This window comes from Oncorhynchus gorbuscha, linkage group LG07 (genome assembly GCF_021184085.1).
Source record: "Oncorhynchus gorbuscha isolate QuinsamMale2020 ecotype Even-year linkage group LG07, OgorEven_v1.0, whole genome shotgun sequence".
NCBI lineage: Eukaryota > Metazoa > Chordata > Actinopteri > Salmoniformes > Salmonidae > Oncorhynchus > Oncorhynchus gorbuscha.
In genome coordinates this window covers 399,345-422,334 of record NC_060179.1, presented here as the reverse complement: position 1 = coordinate 422,334, position 22,990 = coordinate 399,345, and the positions used below count along the sequence as shown (strand labels likewise).

General features: G+C 43.6%; 1 protein-coding gene across 3 annotated transcripts in view; it reads right to left on the bottom strand.

Annotated features, from left to right (window-relative positions):
• si:ch211-161h7.4 (serine/arginine repetitive matrix protein 1) overlaps positions 1–7,731 on the bottom strand; it is a 71,576-nt gene extending 63,845 nt beyond the window's left edge. For 2 of the 3 annotated variants that reach the window (XM_046355387.1, XM_046355389.1), the window contains exons 1-3: positions 7,403–7,730; positions 7,191–7,234; positions 3,451–3,518 (exon numbers count right to left, since the gene is read on the bottom strand). In XM_046355387.1, the coding sequence (XP_046211343.1) occupies positions 3,451–3,518; positions 7,191–7,234; positions 7,403–7,426 (136 nt within the window). In that variant the 5' untranslated portion in view covers positions 7,427–7,730. Of the gene's footprint in view, positions 1–3,450; positions 3,519–7,190; positions 7,235–7,402 lie in introns of all 3 variants that reach the window. The other variant, XM_046355388.1, reaches the window with a different exon arrangement.
• Positions 7,732–22,990: the final 15,259 nt, after the last annotated feature.

Below are 22,990 nucleotides of genomic sequence, written 5' to 3'. Positions count from 1 at the left end.
TAAGATATTAAATTCCATGAAAAAAAAAACACCAAATAAGAATTTGACACTATCGGTCAAAAGTTTTAGAAAAGCCCTTGAATGAGGTGTTCTTTATTTTAGCTATTTTCTACATTCGAGAATAATAGTGAAGTAGTGAAATAATAACTCATGTTTTTCAACCAAAAGTGTTAAACAAATAAAAATCTATTTTATATTTCAGATTCTTCAAATATCCACACTTTGCCTTGACGACAGCTTTGCACAATCTTGGCGCTCTCAACCAGCTTTTATGAGGTAGTCACCTTGAATACATTTAAATAAACAGGTGTGCCTTGTTAATGGTTCGTTGGTGGAATTTTTCTTTCCTTCTTAAAAACCTCTACGCGGTGTTCCCCCCCGAGTTATGGGTAATTGGTGGCCCCTGGCGGCTAATGTGATTAGTCTGAGGTTGTAAGAAACTTTCCAAAAACATAGACATATCTGATATGGGCAGAAAGCTTAAATTTGTGTTAATCTCCCTGCACTGTCCAGTTTACAGTAGCTATTACAGTGAAAGAATACCATGCTATTGTTTGAGGAGATTTATGAATCAATGAACATGTATCACTGTGCAAACCAATTAGGCAGATTTGGGCAGACGTGATACAACATTTTGAACAGAAATGCAATGGTTATGTTCACTGTATCAGTCTAAAACTTTGCACATACACAAAAATCGTAATTGCGCCTAACCTGGAATAATACATTACGGCCTCTCTTCCATTTCAAAGATGATACAAAAAAAACATTTTTAAAACATGTTTATTTCCATTGTACTATCTTTCTACATAGCCAATGTAAACTCAGATTTGATATAAATATGAACTTTATCAAACAAAACATGCATGTATTGTGTAACATGAAGTCCTATGTGTGTCATCTGATGAAGATAAAATTAATCAATAACCTTGAATTATCTTTATTTCAGCTTTTTGTGAATGCTATATTTAGCTGGAAAATGGCTGTGCTTATTGTGGTTTTGGTGGAGACCAAGTTAACTCAAAATTATACAACGACAAGGTTCCAGTTTAACAAAGTTTACTAAACCGTATGAACACACTACAAGGTAGCCATCGCACATCAGGCTAAGTCCATCAACAGCAAGACTTCCCGTGCAGGCGCACTCTTGACTGAGTGATAGCCCCGTAATAACAGAAATATAGGGATACTTAAAACATGAACTTAACAATCTACTCATTTTCTTAAAGACAAATAAAACATCAACAACATAATTAAATGCCCAAGTATTATTCAAGTTCCCCATTACAAATGACTTGTGTGACAGTTTGTATTTGTATTACTCAAGCTGCCACTTGTGTGACGTCGTTGTCAAAAATGTTTACACAATAGTGGCCTGGTTCAAGAGTCACTGGTTGTTGAACATCAGCCTTGTATTTTTCTATGTCTAGAACAGCCCCTGCCTTCTTGAGGGAAGCGTTGCTTAATAGTAGGGATATCTGTAGGGACCACCTCTGTTTCAACGTGACACTTACCTTAACTCTATTGGTATAATGGACGATTCTCCCATCTCCAAATTTGAAAGCTCTGTTGCTTGGTGTGCCAATCATATTTTGTACACTGCTCTTCCTGTTAGTTTAACTTGTTCATTTTTACGAGGACATTCTTTAACAATGGTAAGTGCTTTGACAAATAACACATTTTCATCTCCTTCCATATTTGTCCAGTGGATTTGTGCTGGGAAATGGCGCCCTCTTCTGGTTGTCTTGAGAACATGACTTGTTGGTGCTTTTTCTCTGCTGCTCAGCGTAATATGCTGCGTCACTCACTTGCATTACATCTGTTATTGGCGCGACAGACGTCTTTTCAACCAAAATTATTTTTAGTGCCGACTTCATTGATGCAAAAGTCAGCACTGTACAAGCAGTCAAAGCCAACTGTTTCTAGACAGACAGCAATTTGAAAGCTAACACTGCATCCAGGAGAACCATGTCGTACTTGCGCATCCTATTGTACCTGTTAGAAATCAATGACGTAGTCCGAAATATCAAATCAAATGTATTTATAAAGCCCTTCGTACATCAGCTGATGTCACAAAGTGCTGTACAGAAACTCAGCCTAAAATCCCAAACAGCAAGCAATGCAGGTGTAAAAGCACGGTGGCTAGGAAAAACTCACTAGAAAGGCCAAAACCTAGGAAGAAACCTAGAGGAACCAGGCTATGAGGGGTGGCCAGTCCTCTTCTGGCTGTGGCGGGTGGAGATTATAACAGAACATGGCCAAGATGTTCAAATGTTCATAAATGACAAGCATGGTCAAATAATAATAATCACAGTAGTTGTCGAGGGCGCAGCAAGTCAGCACCTCAGGAGTAAATGTCAGTTGGCTTTTCATAACCGATCATGACTATTTGTAACCATTTGCATTTCTTTAAATAAGGGACTTTAATTTTGAAGGCGAAACACAAATTCCACTAATGTGGCTAATCATTATTGTGGCTAGCTTCACATATGTGCTGCATGCCCCTTGGGTTCCAAAGAGCAAGCCGAACACTGGGTAATGCCTACCAACATAATACATACAGTTGAAGTCAGAAGTTTAAATACACTTAGTTTGGAGACATTAAAACTCGTTGGTCAACCACTCCACATATTTCGTTTTGGCAAGTCGGTTAGGACATCTACTTTGTGCATGACAAGTATTTTTTCCAACAATTGTTTACAGACAGATTATTTCACTTATAATTCACAGTATCACAATTCAAGTGGGTCAGAAATGTACATGTACTAAGTTGACTGAGTCTTTAAACAGATTGGAAAATTCCAGAAAATGATGTCATGGCTTTAGAAGCTTCTGATACGCCAATTGACATCATTTGAGTCAATTGGAGGTGTATCTGTGGATGTATTTCAAGGCCTACCTTTGAGTGTATGTAAACTTCTGACCCACTGGGAATGTGATGAAAGAAATAAAAGCTGAAATAAATCCTTCTCTCTACTATTATTCACATTCTGAAAATAAAGTGGTGATCCTAATTGACCAAAGAAAGGGAATTTTTAAGATGAAATGTCAGGAATTGTGTAAAACTGAGTTCAAATGTATTTGGCCAAGGTGTATGTAAACTTCCGACTTCAACTGTATATTCATTTTTTTATTTAACTAGGCAAGTCAGTTATTAAGGACAAGTTCTTATTTAAAATGATGGCCTACCCCGGCCAAACCCTCCCCTAACCCGGACAACGCGGAGTCAATTGTGCGCCACCCTATGGGACTCCCGATCATGGTCAGTTGTGATACAGCCCAATCTCGATCCAGGGTCTGTAGTGACACCTCTAGCACGACATGCCTTAGACCGCTGTGCCATTCGGGAGCCCCCATCTCCACCTCCTTTATACGTGACTTTGGTCAGGAATCTTGGTTTCCATTGACAACATGTGAGAGGATGAATATTAAAGTGAGTATATTTCTTACCCAAGTTTTTGAACCAAGTATTGGAGTCATCAATGTCCAGTTCGGCATTTCCCTTCGTGGTTGATGCGCTGACAGAACAGAAGAACATCAACATAGAAAGCAGTTTTTATCTACTAGTATTTATGACGATGGTTAACATTGATTATACTAATGTATGACAACCTGATGATTGGTTCCCCCATGCAAATTCAGCCAGAAGTCTGGCAAAAAAATATGCAAGTCTCTGCAAGCCAGAATGTTGAAAATAATCATATTTACACTTCCTTTACCGGTTGTCCGAGCTATTGGTCCTTTTGACGGTAGGAGGTTGAGATCGGGTATCCACAGGAAAATGTTGCTAACCCAACTTTTTCCAGCGCCGATAAGGTGTCACTTGTAAACAATAGTAGAATGTAACCGAACGTAGTCGACCCAAGAAATGTTCCTTATTATCAGCTGAAAGAACGTGTGAAATTTGCCAGCTGCTTGCGTGAAACAATGTTCATTCTGTGGTTTGATTAACCTCTGCCATATTGTGCAAGTGTTGGTCTCATAAAACAAAACATTTAAATATATTTGACCGAAAACAGCTTTTGGACATCAGCACTGCAATCACAAACCTCAATTTCTATGACAATTTATACTTCAAAGAGTCGTCAGCTCTGGACGTTCTGCTTACTCTGGACCAGACCCTAATCCCCGGGACTCTGCTTACTCTGGACCAGACCCTAATCCCCAGGACTCTGCTTACTCTGGACCAGACCCTAATCCCCGGGACTCTGCTTACTCTGGACCAGACCCTAATCCCCGGGACTCTGCTTACTCTGGACCAGACCCTAATCCCCGGGACTCTGCTTACTCTGGACCAGACCCTAATCCCCAGGACTCTGCTTACTCTGGACCAGACCCTAATCCCCGGGACTCTGCTTACTCTGGACCAGACCCTAATCCCCGGGACTCTGCTTACTCTGGACCAGACCCTAATCCCCGGGACTCTGCTTACTCTGGACCAGACCCTAATCCCCAGGACTCTGCTTACTCTGGACCAGACCCTAATCCCCAGGACTCTGCTTACTCTGGACCAGACCCTAATCCCCGGGACTCTGCTTACTCTGGACCAGACCCTAATCCCCGGGACTCTGCTTACTCTGGACCAGACCCTAATCCCCGGGACTCTGCTTACTCTGGACCAGACCCTAATCCCCGGGACTCTGCTTACTCTGGACCAGACCCTAATCCCCAGGACTCTGCTTACTCTGGACCAGACCCTAATCCCCGGGACTCGAACGAGGAAGCGATGGCACAAGAGGCAAATGAGCAAGGATCCCGGCGAGACTACGTTGGTGAGCAAATAAATTGCCTCTATCCTTCTTTCGATTGGCAAACGTACAATCACCAGAGAAACTGGACGAGCTCCGCTCGAGACTATTCTCCGAGTCGTGGCTGAACAAGGACAATATACATCTTTCTAGTTTTTACACGCATCGTCTCGACCAGACTCTGGTAAGACTAAGGGAGGAGGGGTGTGTCTTTTGATGCACAATCATATGACCCTAGATCCACTCAAATTTGCATACTACCCCAAAAGATCCACAGATGATGCGATCTCTATTGCACTCCACACTGCCCTTTCCCACCTGCCCAAAAGGAACACCTACATGAGAACGCGATTCATTGACTAGAGCTTAGCGTTCAACACCATATTTCCCTCCAAGCTCATTACTAAACTTAGAGACTGAAAACCTCCCCCTGCAACTGGATCCTGGACTTCCTGACAGGCCACCCCCAGGTGGTGAGGGTAGACAACAACACGCGGACCCTCAACATGGGGGCCCCTCAGGGGTGCTTGCTTAGTCCCCTCTTGTACTCCCTGTTCTCCCACGACTGCATGGCCGGGCACAACTCCAATATCATCATTAAGGTTGCTGACGACACGACAGTTATCTTTATCACAGACGACAAAGTGACAGACTATTGGGAGGTCATCAGTGACCTGGCAGTGTTGTCAAGTTGTGTAACAAACCGTAGCTACATTTGACATATTCCTAGTTATATGTACACACAGTACCAGTTAAAAGTTGACACCTACGCATTCAAGGGTTTTTCTTTATTTTTGTTTGCTTTTTCATGTTGTAGAATAATAGTGAAGACATCAAAACTATGAAACAACACATATGGAATCATGTAGCAATCAAAAACGTGTTAAACAAAAAAAGAATGATATTTTATATTTGAGATTCTTCAAGTCGCCACCTTTTGCCTTGATGACAGCTTTGCACACTTGGCAAAGTGAAGGAAAAGCAGCCAACAAGTGCTCAGCATATGTGGGAACTCCTTCAAGACTGTTGGAAAAGCATTACAGGTGAAGCTGGTTGAGAGAATGCCAAGCATGTGCAAAGCTGTCAAGGCAACAGGTGGCTAATTTTTGCTATATTTTGATTTGTTTAACACTTTTTTTGGTTACTACATGATTCCATATGTGTAATTTGATAGTATTGATGTCTTCACTATTATTCTACAATGTAGAAAATAGTCAAAAGAAAGAAAATCCCTTGAGTGAGTATGTGTGTCCAAACTTTTAATTGGTATTGTATCTACCTCAAATAACACATACCCCTGTAACATTGACTCTGTACTGGTACTCTGTGTACATAGTAAAGTAAATAAAGACATTATTTTTGTTCAACACTGACTTGTAATAGGACTGTTCTGGACTGCTGAGCCTACATGTTAGAGACGAGAGTAAGTATTTCACGCTTAGATTCTAAAAGAGACTAGCCTTTAAACACATTGGAAAACTCCAGAAAATGATGTCATGGCTTTAGAAGCATCTGATAGGCTAATTGACATTATTTGAGTCAACTGGAGGTGTTCCTGTGAATGTATTTCAAGGCCTACCTTCAAACTCAGTGTCTCTTTGCATAACATCAAGGGATGCACCATTAGGTGCAAAAACACGATTTAGTTGCGGCCCACTTTTTGGAAGCGAACCACTCGATTTCGTCCCTACCTTATATCAGCATCGAACATGTCACCCTCCCTAGGAGGGGGTTGACCTCGACAATTTATTGTTAAAACAAGAGGCTGTCTGGAGCTTTAATTTAAAGAACCTTGCTCCCGTCGGTCTCAATGTAGACTTTGACCTGAAGCCATTCTTGTGATTGTAATTTTGCTATTCATTGTAAATGTTTGCAGGCCTATGTATCCAAATTGTATCTATTATCATACGCTATCCATTCATGTGTGTGTATGTTCTTATATCTGAGAATTAACCAATGGTATCAGGCCACATCCCACCATGATTAGACACTTGTGTGTTTTGACACTATAAAAACTTGTTGGTTATTAGGTTATTCAATTATTGCATCTGAGCTCCTAGTGTGCAGTTCTCCTTTTTCAAGTAGTCTACTCCGCCATCACCTCCCCTAAACAGGTGAGTTTCTTTCGCCTCCCAATGAACAAATTTAGGACATTTTATACGTGTTCTTCTGACTGCACAGTTAACATTACCTTTGGATTACGAAGCCTTTGATTTTTAAAATTATTACATAAATTATAAACTCAGTTACGTTACCTGATTTAAGATTCTCATAGAACCAAACGTATAACAACTTGACAGACTTTATTTTCGGCGTTTAAAAAAAAAAAAACTTTTATTTTCCTCATAGGCTTTGTCCAACGAACGAACCAAGGCAGAGTTAATACCTACAAAAATACGCCATTACCATCTCTATACCGAGTTACCTAGAATAGTTTCTTACCTCGTTTTAATGCAGAAGTACCGGCGCTTCTTCTGAGGTCTCGTCTGTGAAGAGACATGTTGTGATTATCAGCTGGGACGTTGTTAGCAAGTTAGCTAACTGAAGTCATTTACGTTTGCTAGTTTTTCAGTGCATATGGCATTTTTTTTTCTATAATGTTAGTTTGCTAGCCAAACGTAGCTTGTCATTACTTAGCGAAAATAAATATCTACCAGATTTGGGTATTTGGAGTCCATTTCTGTCCGTGTAGACAAAATGTATTTAGCCCGTTAGCGTGATAAGAAACCGGTCTAGCTAGCATAGTACAGCCCGACCGCCATTTCTCCCAGTTAGTGAAAGAGGAGTGTTTTATTTGCACGCTGAAACTAAACTTGCCATCAAGTTAACATATACACGTATCCTCATTTCGTGAAAAAATATATATATCGATGTTTACAAGGCCGAAGACGTTGTTGACACAACAAAAAAAAGAATTGCCCGCGTTAACTTCAAACACTGCCTCTGTAGTCCCGGAAACCGCATTACATTCTACTAAAACACATTACCCACATGCCCATGCGTCAAGACACGCGGTGCATTCCGGGACAGGGCGAATACTCCTTCAATGAGCGAATGGGTGTCAGCTCAAAAAATAAACGTGAAATACGTCATCAAGAAGTACAACGTTATTAAATATTTTCCAAGTTGTGAGATAATGAACGTGTTTTCTGTAATATCGTATAGCGTTGAATTCGTGACATGTACTTTCGAGGAAAATAGTCAGGGATATTTTGACTCATACCCTGACTTTTAGTTTAACATTTTTGCTAATCTATTAAAGCTTGCTGTTATTATTTTATCTTCCTTTTCTAATATCTCTGATATCACACATCCGTCTTCTACTTCTTCTATGGTATGCAGGCCGCCACCTACTGTATGGGTTGTAAACTATAGAAGAAAAAAAAATCTAATATACGAAAGGGGGAAAACCTATATTCAAAAGACAAAAATATCACTTTTTTTTATACATACAAATAAAACCATCATACTCCTTCAGTCACATACCTATTCAAGTCACCTCCCTACAGGCTCAGGGGCCCTGTGAGTGCAGATTTCCTTCAATGCCTCTAAAATAATTTTCTGTTTATGTGGATGATCTTTAAAAAAAATGTTGGTCTGATGTGATTAATAAGGAGCATCCAGACGCTAAACTTGATGAATTTATTATTATGCAATTATTGATAAACATGCACCTTTTAAGAAACTGACAGAACATTTAAAAGACTTGATGAGGAATTGAAAAACTATGGTTGAAAGAGATGGGGTAAAAGGAGTGGCTAATACGGCAGTTCTACAATTTAAAACACAATACAATACATTCACAACAGATTTCACAACACATTAAAGATGGCGCCGACAGACATGGCAGCTCTGCTTTGAGCTCCTAAGCAACTTTGCAGTATTTTTTTGTGTGTGTTATTTCTTACATTATTAGCCCAGAAAGTTTTTTGTGTTATTACATTCAGCCGGGAAATAACTTTCGGATATCAGAGCTGCAGTAAATCACCAACATTACGACCAAGAATATAACTTTCCCGAATTAGATCCTTTGTTCGTACGCCCCAGTGCAATTTAATTTATCCCAGAGGCTGCTCTAAGACACCGCTGGCGGAGATGAGGTATTCAGAGTGGACTTCTAGTCTGAGAATATTGCTCACTAATGTTCAGTGTCTGGACATTAAAGTAGACTAACTCAGGGTGAAGATTTCTTTCCGGAGAAACATCAGGGACTAACACTCTGTTTCACAGAATCATGGCTCTCTGTGGATATACTGTCCCCATCCATAAAGCCAGCTGGGTTCTCAGTTCATTGAGCAGGCAGGAAAAAAGAAATCTCCGGGAAGAAGAAGGGCAGGGGGTGTATGCTTCATGATTAACTACTCATGGTGTGATTGCGATAACGTGCAGAAACTCAAGTCCTTTTGTTCAACTGACCTAAAATACCTCACAATCAAATGCCGACCGTATTACCTGCCAAGAGACTTTGCTTCGGTTATAGTCACAGCCATGTATATTCCTCCTCAAGTCGATGCAATGGCAGCCCTCAAGGAACTACACTGGACTTTGAATAAACTGGAAACCACATATGCTGAGGCCGCATTATTGTAGCTGGGGATTTTAACAAATCAATTTTGAGGAGAACACGACCAAAGTTCTATCAACACATTGACTGTAGGGAAAATACTCAACTATTGCTACTTCAACTTCCGCAATACCTACAAGGCCCTCCCCCGCCCACCCCTCAGTAAATCAGATCATGTCTCCATTTTGCTCATATCTTCGTGTAGGCAGAAACTCAAACAGGAAGTACCTGTGCTAAGGTTTCTGCCACAACGTGGACCCAGTAGAGATTACCCAGATCCAGAATGTGGTAGCCCACCAAGGAACACTGTTAGGACTGTAGCAAGTCCAGCTCTTCCAAATCTCCAGGACCATTCGGGCACTTGCCGAGTCCCTCCAACTACAGCACGACTCCAACCAAGGAGGAACCAATGCCCAGGTCTCATCGCCCAGTGCTATGAATGTCATCATGGTTCCTCCAGGGAACCTGCACCAGGATCACAAGATCCCAGCTTCCGCGCTGCATGAAGGCTCCCTGGGAGGATGCAAGGGTTCCTCACTCAGTGTTCTCTGGTGTTCGAGCTACTGTCTTCCTCGTACCACACCAATCATGCCTTGATCGCCTACTTAATCTCTCTACTCTCGGGCAAGGCCCTAGCTTGGGTAACGACGGTGTGGGACCAGCAGCCACCATCTTGCAGATCCTGTAGCCTCCTACCTTCAATGCAACGAGTCTTCGACCACTCAGTCGGCGGGCGAGAAGGGGCCAGCCGACTGTTCAACCTCCGCCTACGGGCCAGACCAGTGGCTGACTTCGCCATTGAGTTCCTCACCCTCGCCACCGAGAGGGATTGGAATATGGAGCCACTGGTTACCGCTTTCCACCAGGGTCTGTCTAACTCAAAGATGAACTGGCCGCTCAGGAACTGGGAGAGGACCTCGAGTCCCTGATAACGCTGGCAATCAGGATTGACAGCCGCATCCGGGAATGGGTGGGACAGCGCCCTTTTGACACCACTCCAGCATTCCGGTTTCCTGAGCACCCCAATCCCACCGAGCACAGCATGGAGGATCCCATGCAGCTGGGTCACACACATCTGAGCCCACAGGAGCATGAAAGGCGAATATTTGATGGCTGCTGCCTCTATGGCGGCGGTCATCTCCGTGCTACCTGCCCAGAGCTGACGAGAAACGTCAGGGCATGCCAGGACAGGGAGAAACCATGACGAGCTGTGCAGTTCCTCCCGGATACCCAGTCACCGTCTGTTACTACTTGCAACACTCCACTGGGACAACCGTCAGCACCAGATTTAAGTTTTTGTGGACTCCGGCGCCTACTTCATTGACTTCGCCAGAGAGTTACAGATGCCCTGCATGAAAATGTCCCATCCCTCGCATATTCAAGCCCCCAATGGATGCCCCTTTGGCTCCTGTCAGGTGGAATATCAGACCAAGCCCATTCTACTGCAGGTTGGGGTGAACCACTCTGAGACTCTTAGTTTTCTGTTGATCACTGCTCCAGAGAACCCTCTTATCCTAGGGTACCCCTGGCTAGCGCTATATAACCCACTAGTTTCCTGGTTTATGGGACACCAACTAGACTTGGGTAAGGACTGCTGGACTAAATGTCTAATATTCCCACCAAGAGCCTTGCCATGTTGTCCTGCATCCCTTGAAGACCAAAACTTTTCTGCTCTCCCTCCCAAATACTTTGACCTCCGGGAGTTGCTGGAGGCAGGTTTCATTTGCCCCTCTACACCCCCTGCTGGTGCAGGGTAAGAAGGCTGGGGGCCTGCGTCGACTACAGAGGGCTGAACCAAACTACGATCATGAGTCATTACCCCCTAACTCTGATGTGCTCCGCATTGGAGTTGGTCCAAGGGGCCCAATTCTTCACCAAACTGGACATCTGCAATGTTTACGATCTGGTGAGAATCAGGGAGATAGACAGTCTTCCAGTCATCTAACACCCCTAGTGGCCACTGTGTATTTAGTTCAACAATGTCGCCACACCTGGATCAGAGCGTGATCCTCCTTGCTCCACTCCTCTGCCCGACACCAACATCACGCAAACTGGCACCGAAGACCTCTTTGGCTCTTTCGACCGGGTCAACAGGTGTGGCTGTCCACCCGTGATCTTCACTTAAAAGTGGACTCAAAGAAGCTAGCCCTCGCTACATAGGACCATACAAGATCCTGAGTTGCATCAACTCGGTCACCTATCGTTTTCCAGCTTCCCAGGTCCATGAGGGTCTGTCTGTCCTCGTTTCCCTTCTCAAGCTGGTAAGAACCAGACCATTCTCTCCCCCCACACCTGCTCCTCAGCCTCCTCAGCTTGAGGGATCCACCCGACGGTCCAATGTCTGTTAGAGGCTCGTCGGGTCCGTGGGACCCTGCAGTCCCTGGTGGACTGTGAGGGCTACGGTCCCGAGGAGCGGGCGTGGGTGCCTGCCCAGTTATTGTGAAAGAACTGGTATTGTGAAAGAAGAGACTCAGGACGCACAGATCGCATCATAGTGTTTTGAACGGATTCTTTCATCACTTGACGAGACAGCCTATAAGGAGGATTTCAGAGACTTGACCGTGTGGTGCCAGAACATCAACCTCTCCTTCAATGTGATCAAGACAAAGGAGATGATCGTGGACGATAGGAAAAGGAGGACAGAGCACGCCCCCATTCTCATCGATGGGGCTGTAGTGGAGCAGGTTGAGAGCTTCAAGTTCCTTGGTGTCCACATCACCAACAAACTATCATGATCCAAACACACCAAGACAGTCATGAAGAGGGCACGGAAAACCTATTTCCCCCTCAGGAGACTGAAAAGATTTTACATGGGTTCTCAGATCCTCAAAAGGTTCTACAGTTGCACCATCGAGAGCATCCTGACTAGTTGCATCACTGCCTGGTATGGCAACTGCTCGGCCTCTGACCGCAAGGCACTACAGAGGGTAGTGCGTACGGCCCAGCACATCACTTGGGCCAAGCTTCTTGCCATTCAGGACCTCTAATAGGCGGTGTCAGAAGACTGTCCAGTCATCTTTCTAAAATAATCTGCCGCAATATTTGCAACCCCTATTACTAGCCTGTTCAACCTCTCTTTCGTATCGTCTGAGATCCCTAAATATTGGAAATCTGCTCCGGTCATCTCCCTCTTCAAAGGGGGAGACATTCTAGACCCAAACTGTTAAAGACCTATATCCATCCTGCCATGCATTTCCAAAGTGTTCAAAAGCCAAGTTAACAAACAGATCACCGACCATTTTGAATTTCTCCATTATGCAATCTGGATTCAGAGCTGGTCATGGGTGCACCTCCGCCACGCTCAAGGTCCTAAACGATATCATGACCGCCATCGATAAAAGACAGTACTGTGCAGCCTTTTTAATTGACCTGGCCAAGGCTTCAGACTCTGTCAATCTCACATTCTTATCGGCCGACTCAAAAGCCTTGGTTTCTCAAATGACTGCATCGCCTGGTTCACAAACTATTTCTACTTCTGTTCAATTCTTGGGCCAACTTTTTTCTCTGAAAATATCAATGATGTCACTCTTGCTGCTGGTGATTCTCTGATCCACCTCTACTCAGACGACACCATTCTGTATACATCTGGCCCTTCTTTGGACACTGTGTTAACAAACCTCCAAATGAGCTTCAATGCCATACAACACTCCTTCCTTGGCCTCCAACTGCTCTTAAATGCTAGTAAAACTAAATGCATGCTCTTCAACCGATCGCTGCCCACACCCACCTGCCCGACCAGCATCACTACTCTGGACGCTTCTGACATATGTGGACATCTACAAATCCCTAGGAGTCTCGTTAGACTGTAAACTGTCCTTCCAGACTCACGTTAAGCATCTCCAATCCAAGGTAAAATCTAGAACCTTCTTCCTCTTTTGCAACAAAGCCTCCTTCACTCACGCTGCCAAACATACCCTCGTATAACAAAATAGCCTCCTACACTCTACTCAGCAAATTGGATGTAATCTATCACAGTGCCATCCGTTTTGTCACTAAAGCCCCATATACTACCCACCACTGCGACATGTATGCTCTTGTTGGCTGGCCCTCGCTACATATCGGTCACCAAACCCACTGGCTTCAGGTCATCTATAAGTCTTTGCTAGGTTAGGCCCAGCCTTATCTCAGCTCACTGGTCACCATAGCAACACCCACCCCATAGCAAGCACTCCAGCAGGTGTATTTCACTGGTCACCCCCAAAGCCAACACCTCATTTGGTTGCCTTTCCTTCTAGTTCTCTGCTGCCAATGACTGGAACGTATTGCAAAAATCACTGAAGCTGGAGACTAATATCTCCCTCACTAACTTCAGTTGTCAGAGCAGCTTACCGATCATTACACCTGTACACAGCCCATCTGTAAATAGCCCCCTCAACTTCCTCATCCCCATATTGTACCCAGTATCTCTACTTGCACATCATCATCTGCACATCTATCACTCCAGTGTTAATGATAAATTGTAATTATTTTGCCACTCTGGCCTAGTTATTGCCTTTCTACATTTGGCCACACTGTATATAGATTGTTCTATTGTGTTATTGACTGTACATTTGTTTGTGTAATTCTGTTGTTTTTTTGTCACTGCTTTGCTTTATTTTGGCCAGGTCACAGTGGTAAATGAGAACTTGTTCTCAACTGGCCTACCAGGTTAAGTAAAGGTGAAATAAATACATTATATAATCAGTAAGGAACTAAAGATGTTTAAAGGGAGAAGATGAACAGAAGAGCTGAATTAATTAATTGAATGTTCTTTTAGAAAGGAAGTAAGATATTTCAATACATCTGGAATAGAACTAGATCAAATTAGTTGAGCTCCATCTGGAATAGAACTAGATTAGATTAGTTGAGATACATCTGGAATAGAAGTAGATCAGATTAGTTGAGATACATCTGGAATAGAAGTAGATCAGATTAGTTGAGATACATCTGGAATAGAAGTAGATCAGATTAGTTGAGATACATCTGGAATAGAAGTAGATAAGATTAGTTGAGATACATCTGGAATAGAAGTAGATCAGATTAGTTGAGATACATCTGGAATAGAAGTAGATCAGATTAGTTGAGATACATCTGGAATAGAAGTAGATTAGATTAGTTGAGATACATCTGGAATAGAAGTAGATTAGATTAGTTGAGATACATCTGGAATAGAAGTAGATCAGATTAGTTGAGATACATCTGGAATAGAAGTTGATCAGATTAGTTGAGATACATCTGGAATAGAAGTAGATCAGATTAGTTGAGATACATCTGGAATAGAAGTAGATCAGATTAGTTGAGATACATCTGGAATAGAAGTAGATCAGATTAGTTGAGATACATCTGGAATAGAAGTAGATCAGATTAGTGGAGCTACATCTGGAATAGAATTGGATCAGATTAGTAGAGCTTTATGTACATTGATTTGGCTGAAGGAGTCTTTATTAAATGTAGAGCAAACTGGGTGGAGGAGGGAGTGATACACAAGCTTTAAGATAATCTATTTCTTAAATATTGACAAGACCTTGTGTAAAAACCCTGTGTGTTCTTTCTATGAACATCTGTATACATCTGGTTTCATGGGATTGAATGTGAACATTTTATAAAAACATGTTACAGTCATTTTCCAAGTCCATGTGTGAAGAGTTGTTTTCAATAGAAGAGATGAGAGATGTTCTTTCATCTTGCCACTGTGCTTCTACACCTGCATTGCTTGCTGTTTGGGGTTTTAGGCTGGGTTTCTGTACAGCACTTTGTGACATCTGCTGATGTAAGAAGGGCTTTTTGATTTGAAGGGCAAAGCACCTGGAACAGATTGGTATTTCAGTCTGTTGGTTTTTGAATTTGGCCTGGTATGGTTCTCAATCAGAGGCAGGTGTCGTTAGTTGTCTCTGATTAAGAATCATACTTTGGTAGCCCTTTTCCACCTGTGTTTGGTGGGTGTTTATTTTCTGTTTTGTGTGTCGTTTCGTTTGTTCGTTCTTCCTAGTTGTTATTTTGTTTAGTGTTCAGTTTTGATTATATTAAAAATCATGAACACATACCACGCTGTACCTTGGTCCTCGCCTTCTTCCACCAACAATGGCTATAAGAAATAACAGTTTGTTTGAGGACACAGTCTTGGAAATCCATGCCATGGCGCGTCATGATGATGTTGCGCATCTGCTAAAATCGGTTTCCTATTGAACATACTTCTTTCCAGAATAAATATTATAGTTTGATTACATTTTAGGGTGTATGAGGAGTAAATACAAATGTATTTAAAACAGATTAGATTTTTGGATTCCTTTCTTGCAAGTTGAACGAGTGGATTACTCAAATCGATGGTGCCAACTATACAGACTTTTTTTGGATATAAAAAATTATTTTAACTAACAAAACGACCCTACATGTTATCTCTGGGACCATTTGGATGACAAATCAGAAGACAATTTTCAAAAAGTAAGTGAATAATTCATCTTTAAATGTGAATGTGTCATGTTTTGTCATTAATTATCATGTCTTGTCCCTGTGCTTCCCCTTCTATTCGTTTCCCTCTGCTGGTCTTATTAGGTTCTTTCCCCCTTTCTATCCCTCTCTCTCCCCCTCCCTCTCTCACTCTCTCGCTCTCTCTTCTCTCTATCGTTCCGTTCCTGCTCCCAGCTGTTCCTATTCCCCTAATCAATCATTTAGTCTTCCCACACCTGTTCCCGATCCTTTTCCCTGATTAGAGTCCCTATTTCTCTCCTTGTTTTCCGTTCCTGCCCCGTCGGATCCTCATCTATAATTCACCGTGCTGTGTCTATGTTTTTCCCTGTCGTGTCGTGTTTCCCTCAGATGCTGCGTGGTGAGCAGGTGTCTGAGTCTGCTAGGTTCAAGTGCCTTCCCGAGGCAACCTGCAGTTCTCGATCAAGTCTCCAGTCTGTTCTCGTCTTTACGAGTAGTATTATGCTTTTTGTTTTGTAAAGTTTCTTACTGGATTAAAGACTCTGTTTTCGCCAAGTCGCTTTTGGGTCCTCATTCACCTGCATAACAGAAGGATCCGACCGAGGAATGGACCCAGCGACTACAGACGCTCGTAACACTGCCGTCGAGATCCAAGGAGCCATGCTCGGCAGACACGAGCAGGAATTGTCTGCTGCTCGCCATGCCGTGGAGAACCTGGCCGCTCAGGTTTCCGACCTCTCTGGACAGTTCCAGAGTCTTCGTCTCGTGCCACCTGTTACTTCCTGGCCTGCCGAGCCTCCAGAACCTAGGGTTAATAACCCACCTTGCTACTCCGGGCAGCCCACGGAGTGCCGCTCCTTTCTCACCCAGTGTGATATTGTGTTCTCTCTCCAACCCAACACATACTCTAGTGAGAGAGCTCGGGTTGCTTACGTCATTTCACTCCTTACTGGCCGGGCCCGAGAGTGGGGCACAGCTATCTGGGAGGCAAGGGCTGATTGTTCTAACAATTACCAGAACTTTAAAGAGGAGATGATTCGGGTTTTTGACCGTTCAGTTTTTGGTGGGGAGGCTTCTAGGGCCCTGGCTTCCCTATGCCAAGGTGATCGATCCATAACGGATTACTCTATAGAGTTTCGTACTCTTGCTGCCTCTAGTGACTGGAACGAGCCGGCGCTGCTCGCTCGTTTTCTGGAGGGACTCCACACAGTGGTCAAAGATGAGATTCTCTCTCGGGAGGTTCCTTCCAGTGTGGACTCTTTGATTGCTCTCGCCATCCGCATAGAACGACGGGTAGATCTTCGTCACCAGGCTCGTGGAAGAGAGCTCGCATCAACGGTGTTTCCCTGCTCCGCATCGCAACCATCTCCCTCCTCTGGCTCTGAGACTGAGCCCATGCAGCTGGGAGGGATTCGCATCTCGACTAAGGAGAGGGAACGGAGGATCACCAACCGCCTGTGCCTCTATTGCGGATTTGATGGACATTTTGTTAATTCATGTCCAGTAAGAGGCCAGAGCCCATCAGTAAGCGGAGGGCTACTGGTGAGCGCTACTACTCAGGTCTCTTCATCTAGATCCTGTACTACTATGTCGGTCCATCTACGCTGGACCGGTTCGGGTGCTACATGCAGTGCCTTGATTGACTCTGGGGCTGAGGGTTGTTTCATGGACGAAGCATGGGTTCGGAAACAACATTCCTTTCAGACAGTTAGACAAGCCTACGCCCATGTTTGCCTTAGATGGTAGTCATCTTCCCAGTATCAGATTTGAGACACTACCTTTAACTCTCACAGTATCTGGTAACCACAGTGAGACTATTTCTTTTTTGATTTTTCGTTCACCTTTTACACCAGTTGTTTTGGGTCATCCCTGGCTAGTATGTCATAATCCTTCTATTAATTGGTCTTGTAATTCTATCCTATCCTGGAACGTATCTTGTCATGTGAAGTGCTTAATGTCTGCCATCCCTCCCATTTCTTCTGTCCCCACTTCTCAGGAGGAACCTGGCGATTTGACAGGAGTGCCGGAGGAATATCATGATCTGCGCACGGTCTTCAGTCGGTCCCGAGCCAACTCTCTTCCTCCTCACCGGTCGTATGATTGTAGTATTGATCTCCTTCCGGGGACCACTCCTCCTCGGGGTAGACTATACTCTCTGTCGGCTCCCGAACGTAAGGCTCTCGAGGATTATTTATCTGTGTCTCTTGACGCCGGTACCATAGTGCCTTCTTCCTCTCCGGCCGGGGCGGGGTTCTTTTTGTTAAGAAGAAGGATGGTACTCTGCGCCCCTGCGTGGATTATCGAGGGCTGAATGACATAACGGTTAAGAATCGTTATCCGCTTCCCCTTATGTCATCAGCCTTCGAGATTCTGCAGGGAGCCAGGTGCTTTACTAAGTTGGACCTTCGTAACGCTTACCATCTCGTGCGCATCAGAGAGGGGGACGAGTGGAAAACGGCGTTTAACACTCCGTTAGGGCATTTTGAGTACCGGGTTCTGCCGTTTGGTCTCGCCAATGCGCCAGCTGTTTTTCAGGCATTAGTTAATGATGTTCTGAGAGACATGCTGAACATCTTTGTTTTTGTCTATCTTGACGATATCCTGATTTTTTTCACCGTCACTCGAGATTCATGTTCAGCACGTTCGACGTGTTCTACAGCGCCTTTTAGAGAATTGTCTCTACGTGAAGGCTGAGAAGTGCTCTTTTCATGTCTCCTCCGTTACTTTTCTCGGTTCCGTTATTTCCGCTGAAGGCATTCAGATGGATTCCGCTAAGGTCCAAGCTGTCAGTGATTGGCCCGTTCCAAGGTCACGTGTCGAGTTGCAGCGCTTTTGGTGGCCGACTCAGGAGCGTGACACGCGCCGTTTCGTGGCTGCTTGTTCGGACTGCGCGCAGACTAAGTCGGGTAACTCTCCTCCTGCCGGTCGTCTCAGACCGCTCCCCATTCCTTCTCGACCATGGTCTCACATCGCCCTAGACTTCATTACCGGTCTGCCTTTGTCTGCGGGGAAGACTGTGATTCTTACGGTTGTCGATAGGTTCTCTAAGGCGGCACATTTCATTCCCCTCGCTAAACTTCCTTCCGCTAAGGAGACGGCACAAATCATTATCGAGAATGTGTTCAGAATTCATGGCCTCCCGTTAGACGCCGTTTCAGACAGAGGCCCGCAATTCACGTCACAGTTTTGGAGGGAGTTCTGTCGTTTGATTGGTGCGTCCGTCAGTCTCTCTTCCGGGTTTCATCCCCAGTCTAACGGTCAAGCAGAGAGGGCCAATCAGACGATTGGTCGCATACTACGCAGCCTTTCTTTCACAAACCCTGCGTCTTGGGCAGAACAGCTCCCCTGGGCAGAATACGCTCACAACTCGCTTCCTTCGTCTGCTACCGGGTTATCTCCGTTTCAGAGTAGTCTGGGTTACCAGCCTCCTCTGTTCTCATCCCAGCTTGCCGAGTCCAGCGTTCCCTCCGCTCAAGCGTTTGTCCAACGTTGTGAGCGCACCTGGAGGAGGGTGAGGTCTGCACTTTGCCGCTACAGGGCACAGACTGTGAGAGCCGCCAATAAACGCAGGATTAAGAGTCCAAGGTATTGTTGCGGCCAGAGAGTGTGGCTTTCCACTCGCAACCTTCCTCTTACGACAGCTTCTCGTAAGTTGACTCCGCGGTTCATTGGTCCGTTCCGTGTCTCCCAGGTCGTCAATCCTGTCGCTGTGCGACTGCTTCTTCCGCGACATCTTCGTCGCGTCCATCCTGTCTTCCATGTCTCCTGTGTCAAGCCCTTTCTTCGCACCCCGTTCGTCTTCCCTCCCCCTCCCGTCCTTGTCGAGAGCGCACCTATTTACAAGGTACGTAAGATCATGGACATGCGTTCTCGGGGACGGGGTCACCAATACTTAGTGGATTGGGAGGGTTACGGTCCTGAGGAGAGGAGTTGGGTTCCGTCTCGGGACGTGCTGGACCGTTCGCTTATTGATGATTTCCTCCGTTGCCGCCAGGGTTCCTCCTCGAGTGCGCCAGGAGGCGCTCGGTGAGTGGGGGGTACTGTCATGTTTTGTCATTAATTATCATGTCTTGTCCCTGTGCTTCCCCTTCTATTCGTTTCCCTCTGCTGGTCTTATTAGGTTCTTTCCCCCTTTCTATCCCTCTCTCTCCCCCTCCCTCTCTCACTCTCTCGCTCTCTCTTCTCTCTATCGTTCCGTTCCTGCTCCCAGCTGTTCCTATTCCCCTAATCAATCATTTAGTCTTCCCACACCTGTTCCCGATCCTTTTCCCTGATTAGAGTCCCTATTTCTCTCCTTGTTTTCCGTTCCTGCCCCGTCGGATCCTCATCTATAATTCACCGTGCTGTGTCTATGTTTTGCCCTGTCGTGTCGTGTTTCCCTCAGATGCTGCGTGGTGAGCAGGTGTCTGAGTCTGCTAGGTTCAAGTGCCTTCCCGAGGCAACCTGCAGTTCTCGATCAAGTCTCCAGTCTGTTCTCGTCTTTACGAGTAGTATTATGCTTTTTGTTTTGTAAAGTTTCTTACTGGATTAAAGACTCTGTTTTCGCCAAGTCGCTTTTGGGTCCTCATTCACCTGCATAACAGAATGTATGAAACCTGTGCTGGTGGAAAAATAATTTGGGTTTTACTGTCCAAAGCAGAGAGTCTGTCACGTTTGTCTACCTTTAATAACTGGCTCCAGCGTGATCTCTCTACCATTGGAAGGGTTTTAATGTACGAAGCAGAGCGTCTGTCACGTCTTTAATAACTGGCTCCAGCGTGACCTCTCTACCATTGGAAGGGTTTTAATGTCCGAAGCAGGGCGTCTGTCACGTTGGTCTACCTTTAATAACTGGCTCCAGCGTGACCGCTCTACCATTGGAAGGGTTTTACTGTCCGAAGCAGAGAGTCTGTCACGTCTTTAATAACTGGCTCCATCGTGACCTCTCTACCATTGGAAGGGTTTTATTGTCCAAAGCAGAGCGTCTGTCACATTTGTCTACCTTGCCCTTTCCCTTTGTGTAGCTGATTGGGGCGGCAGCGTAGCCTAGTGGTTAGAGCGTTGGACTAGTAACCGGAAGGTTGTGAGTTCAAACCCCCGAGCTGACAAGGTACAAATCAGTCGTTCTGCCCCTGAACAGGCAGTTAACCCACTGTTTGCAGGCCGTCATTGAAAATAAGAATATGTTCTTAACTGACTTGCCTAGTTAAATAAAGATAAAAAAAACAGCAAGGGAATCAACAACACTTTCCTAGACTTCATATGGGAAATCAACAATACTTTCCTAGACTTTATATGGGAAAATAAACAACACAAACTTAAGAAGTCTGTAATATCAAACCAAAGAGCTGATGGTGGGTTTGAAGTACTAGATTTCATTGATATCAACAATACCTCTCTAGGCTAGGGGGTGGTATTTTCACAACTGGATAAAAAGTGTGCCCAAGGTAAACTGCCTGCTACTCAGGCCCAGAAGCTAGGATATGCATGTTATTAGTAGATTTGGATCGAAAACACTCAAGTTTCTAAAACTGTTTGAATAATGTCTGTGAGTATAACATAACTTATTTGGCAGGCGAAACCCAGAGGACAAACCATCCAGGATTTTTTATATTTTTGAGGTGAGTGTTTTCAATGTGGATCTAGATTTAAGGACTTGGTTGCAGTTCCTATTGCTTCCACTAGATGTCAGTCTTTAGAAATTGGTTGATGTTTTTCCTTTGAGGTATGAAGAAGTAGCCATTTCCTATCTGGGTGGATAGCCAAGTGTACTGTTGTGGTTGGGGTGCGCGAAACTGAAGCTCGCTCCACTTTCATTTTATCCGCTATTGAACGCAGTTTATTCCATCTTACATTTTATCGATTATTTATGTTAAAAATACCTAAAGTTGGATTAGGAAAGTTGTTTGAAATGTTTGGTCAAAGGCTCTTCAAAGGTAAGTCATGAATTATATCGTTATTTCTGAGTTTTGTGTTGCGCCTGGCGGGTTGTATAATGATTGTCATGTGTTTGTTTGATGGGGTGCTGTCCTCCGATAATAGCATGGTTTGCTTTCACTGTAAATCCTTTTTGAAATCTGACACGGTGGCTGGATTAACAAGAAGCAAAGCTTTAATTTGGTGTATTGCACTTGTGATTCTATGAAAATTAAATATTTCTATTAATTTAATTTGTATTTGGTGCTCTGTCATTTCACCGGATGTTGTCAAATCGATCCCGTTAACGGGATGTAATCCCTAAAGTTTTTAAAGTAAACTGGATATAAAGACTGTATGCTTAGCTCTGAATCTATATGGTACTTATGTCATATTTTTTTTTTAATTGGGTGGAAGTGCAACAATTTGTCAGCAAAATGGCCCATCAAACATTCTATGTTTCACGAAGAAGCCCTTTTAGCCTGGAAACGATGTTATGTCCACAGCTTCTCCCCACACAAAACACTCCAGTGGAACAACAAAAATAATGTTGTGAAAAAAGTCTTTATGGTTTGAAAAAAATATTATATTTGTGCTTGATTTATTTGATAATGGAAATATAGGAAGGTCTTAGAAACATATAACGTACCAATACATTATAAATAATTTAATTCTATATGCAAAGCATATCTATTACTCAATTAAATTAGATTTTCATTTGTGTTTTGGAGAACTTATGTTAGAAGGTTTCTCCCTGCTGGATCAGAAATGTAATAATACATTAATAAGGGAACTTGTTCCCTCAAAGAACAAGATCTCTTCAGAGGGAAATCCTTCTGTAATGCACATATTATTGAAATTGAATTGAAGAAAGCTTGCTCGCTCCCTCTTAAATGTTGTATATCAAAATAAATTCACATTAAAATCTTACATAAAATATACTCTTGTAATGGATCAACATTCAGGGACTTGGAGGACATGCACCTTTTCTGTGATACAGAAGGGGAAACTATTATAATCAAGTTATTTTGGAGCAAACTAAGTAATTACATGTTTTATTTCATTGACATATATTCACAATGAAAGATGTAATGTTATTATTCAAATAAAAACAAAGCTACTGAATTAGTAGTTAATTTCTTCACTTTCCCTGGTAAATTGTTCATACACAAAAAACAAATATTTGAGATCTGTCCCCAGGTGCAATATATTTTTTACATGAAATCAAATATTTAATAACATCTCTACAATTAGTGAATAGTGAATAACAAAACAAATGTGTTTATACAACCGTAACCCCTGACCTTATTCTATAATAGGTTTATACAACCGTAACCCCTGACCTTATTCTATAATAGGTTTATACAACCGTAACCCC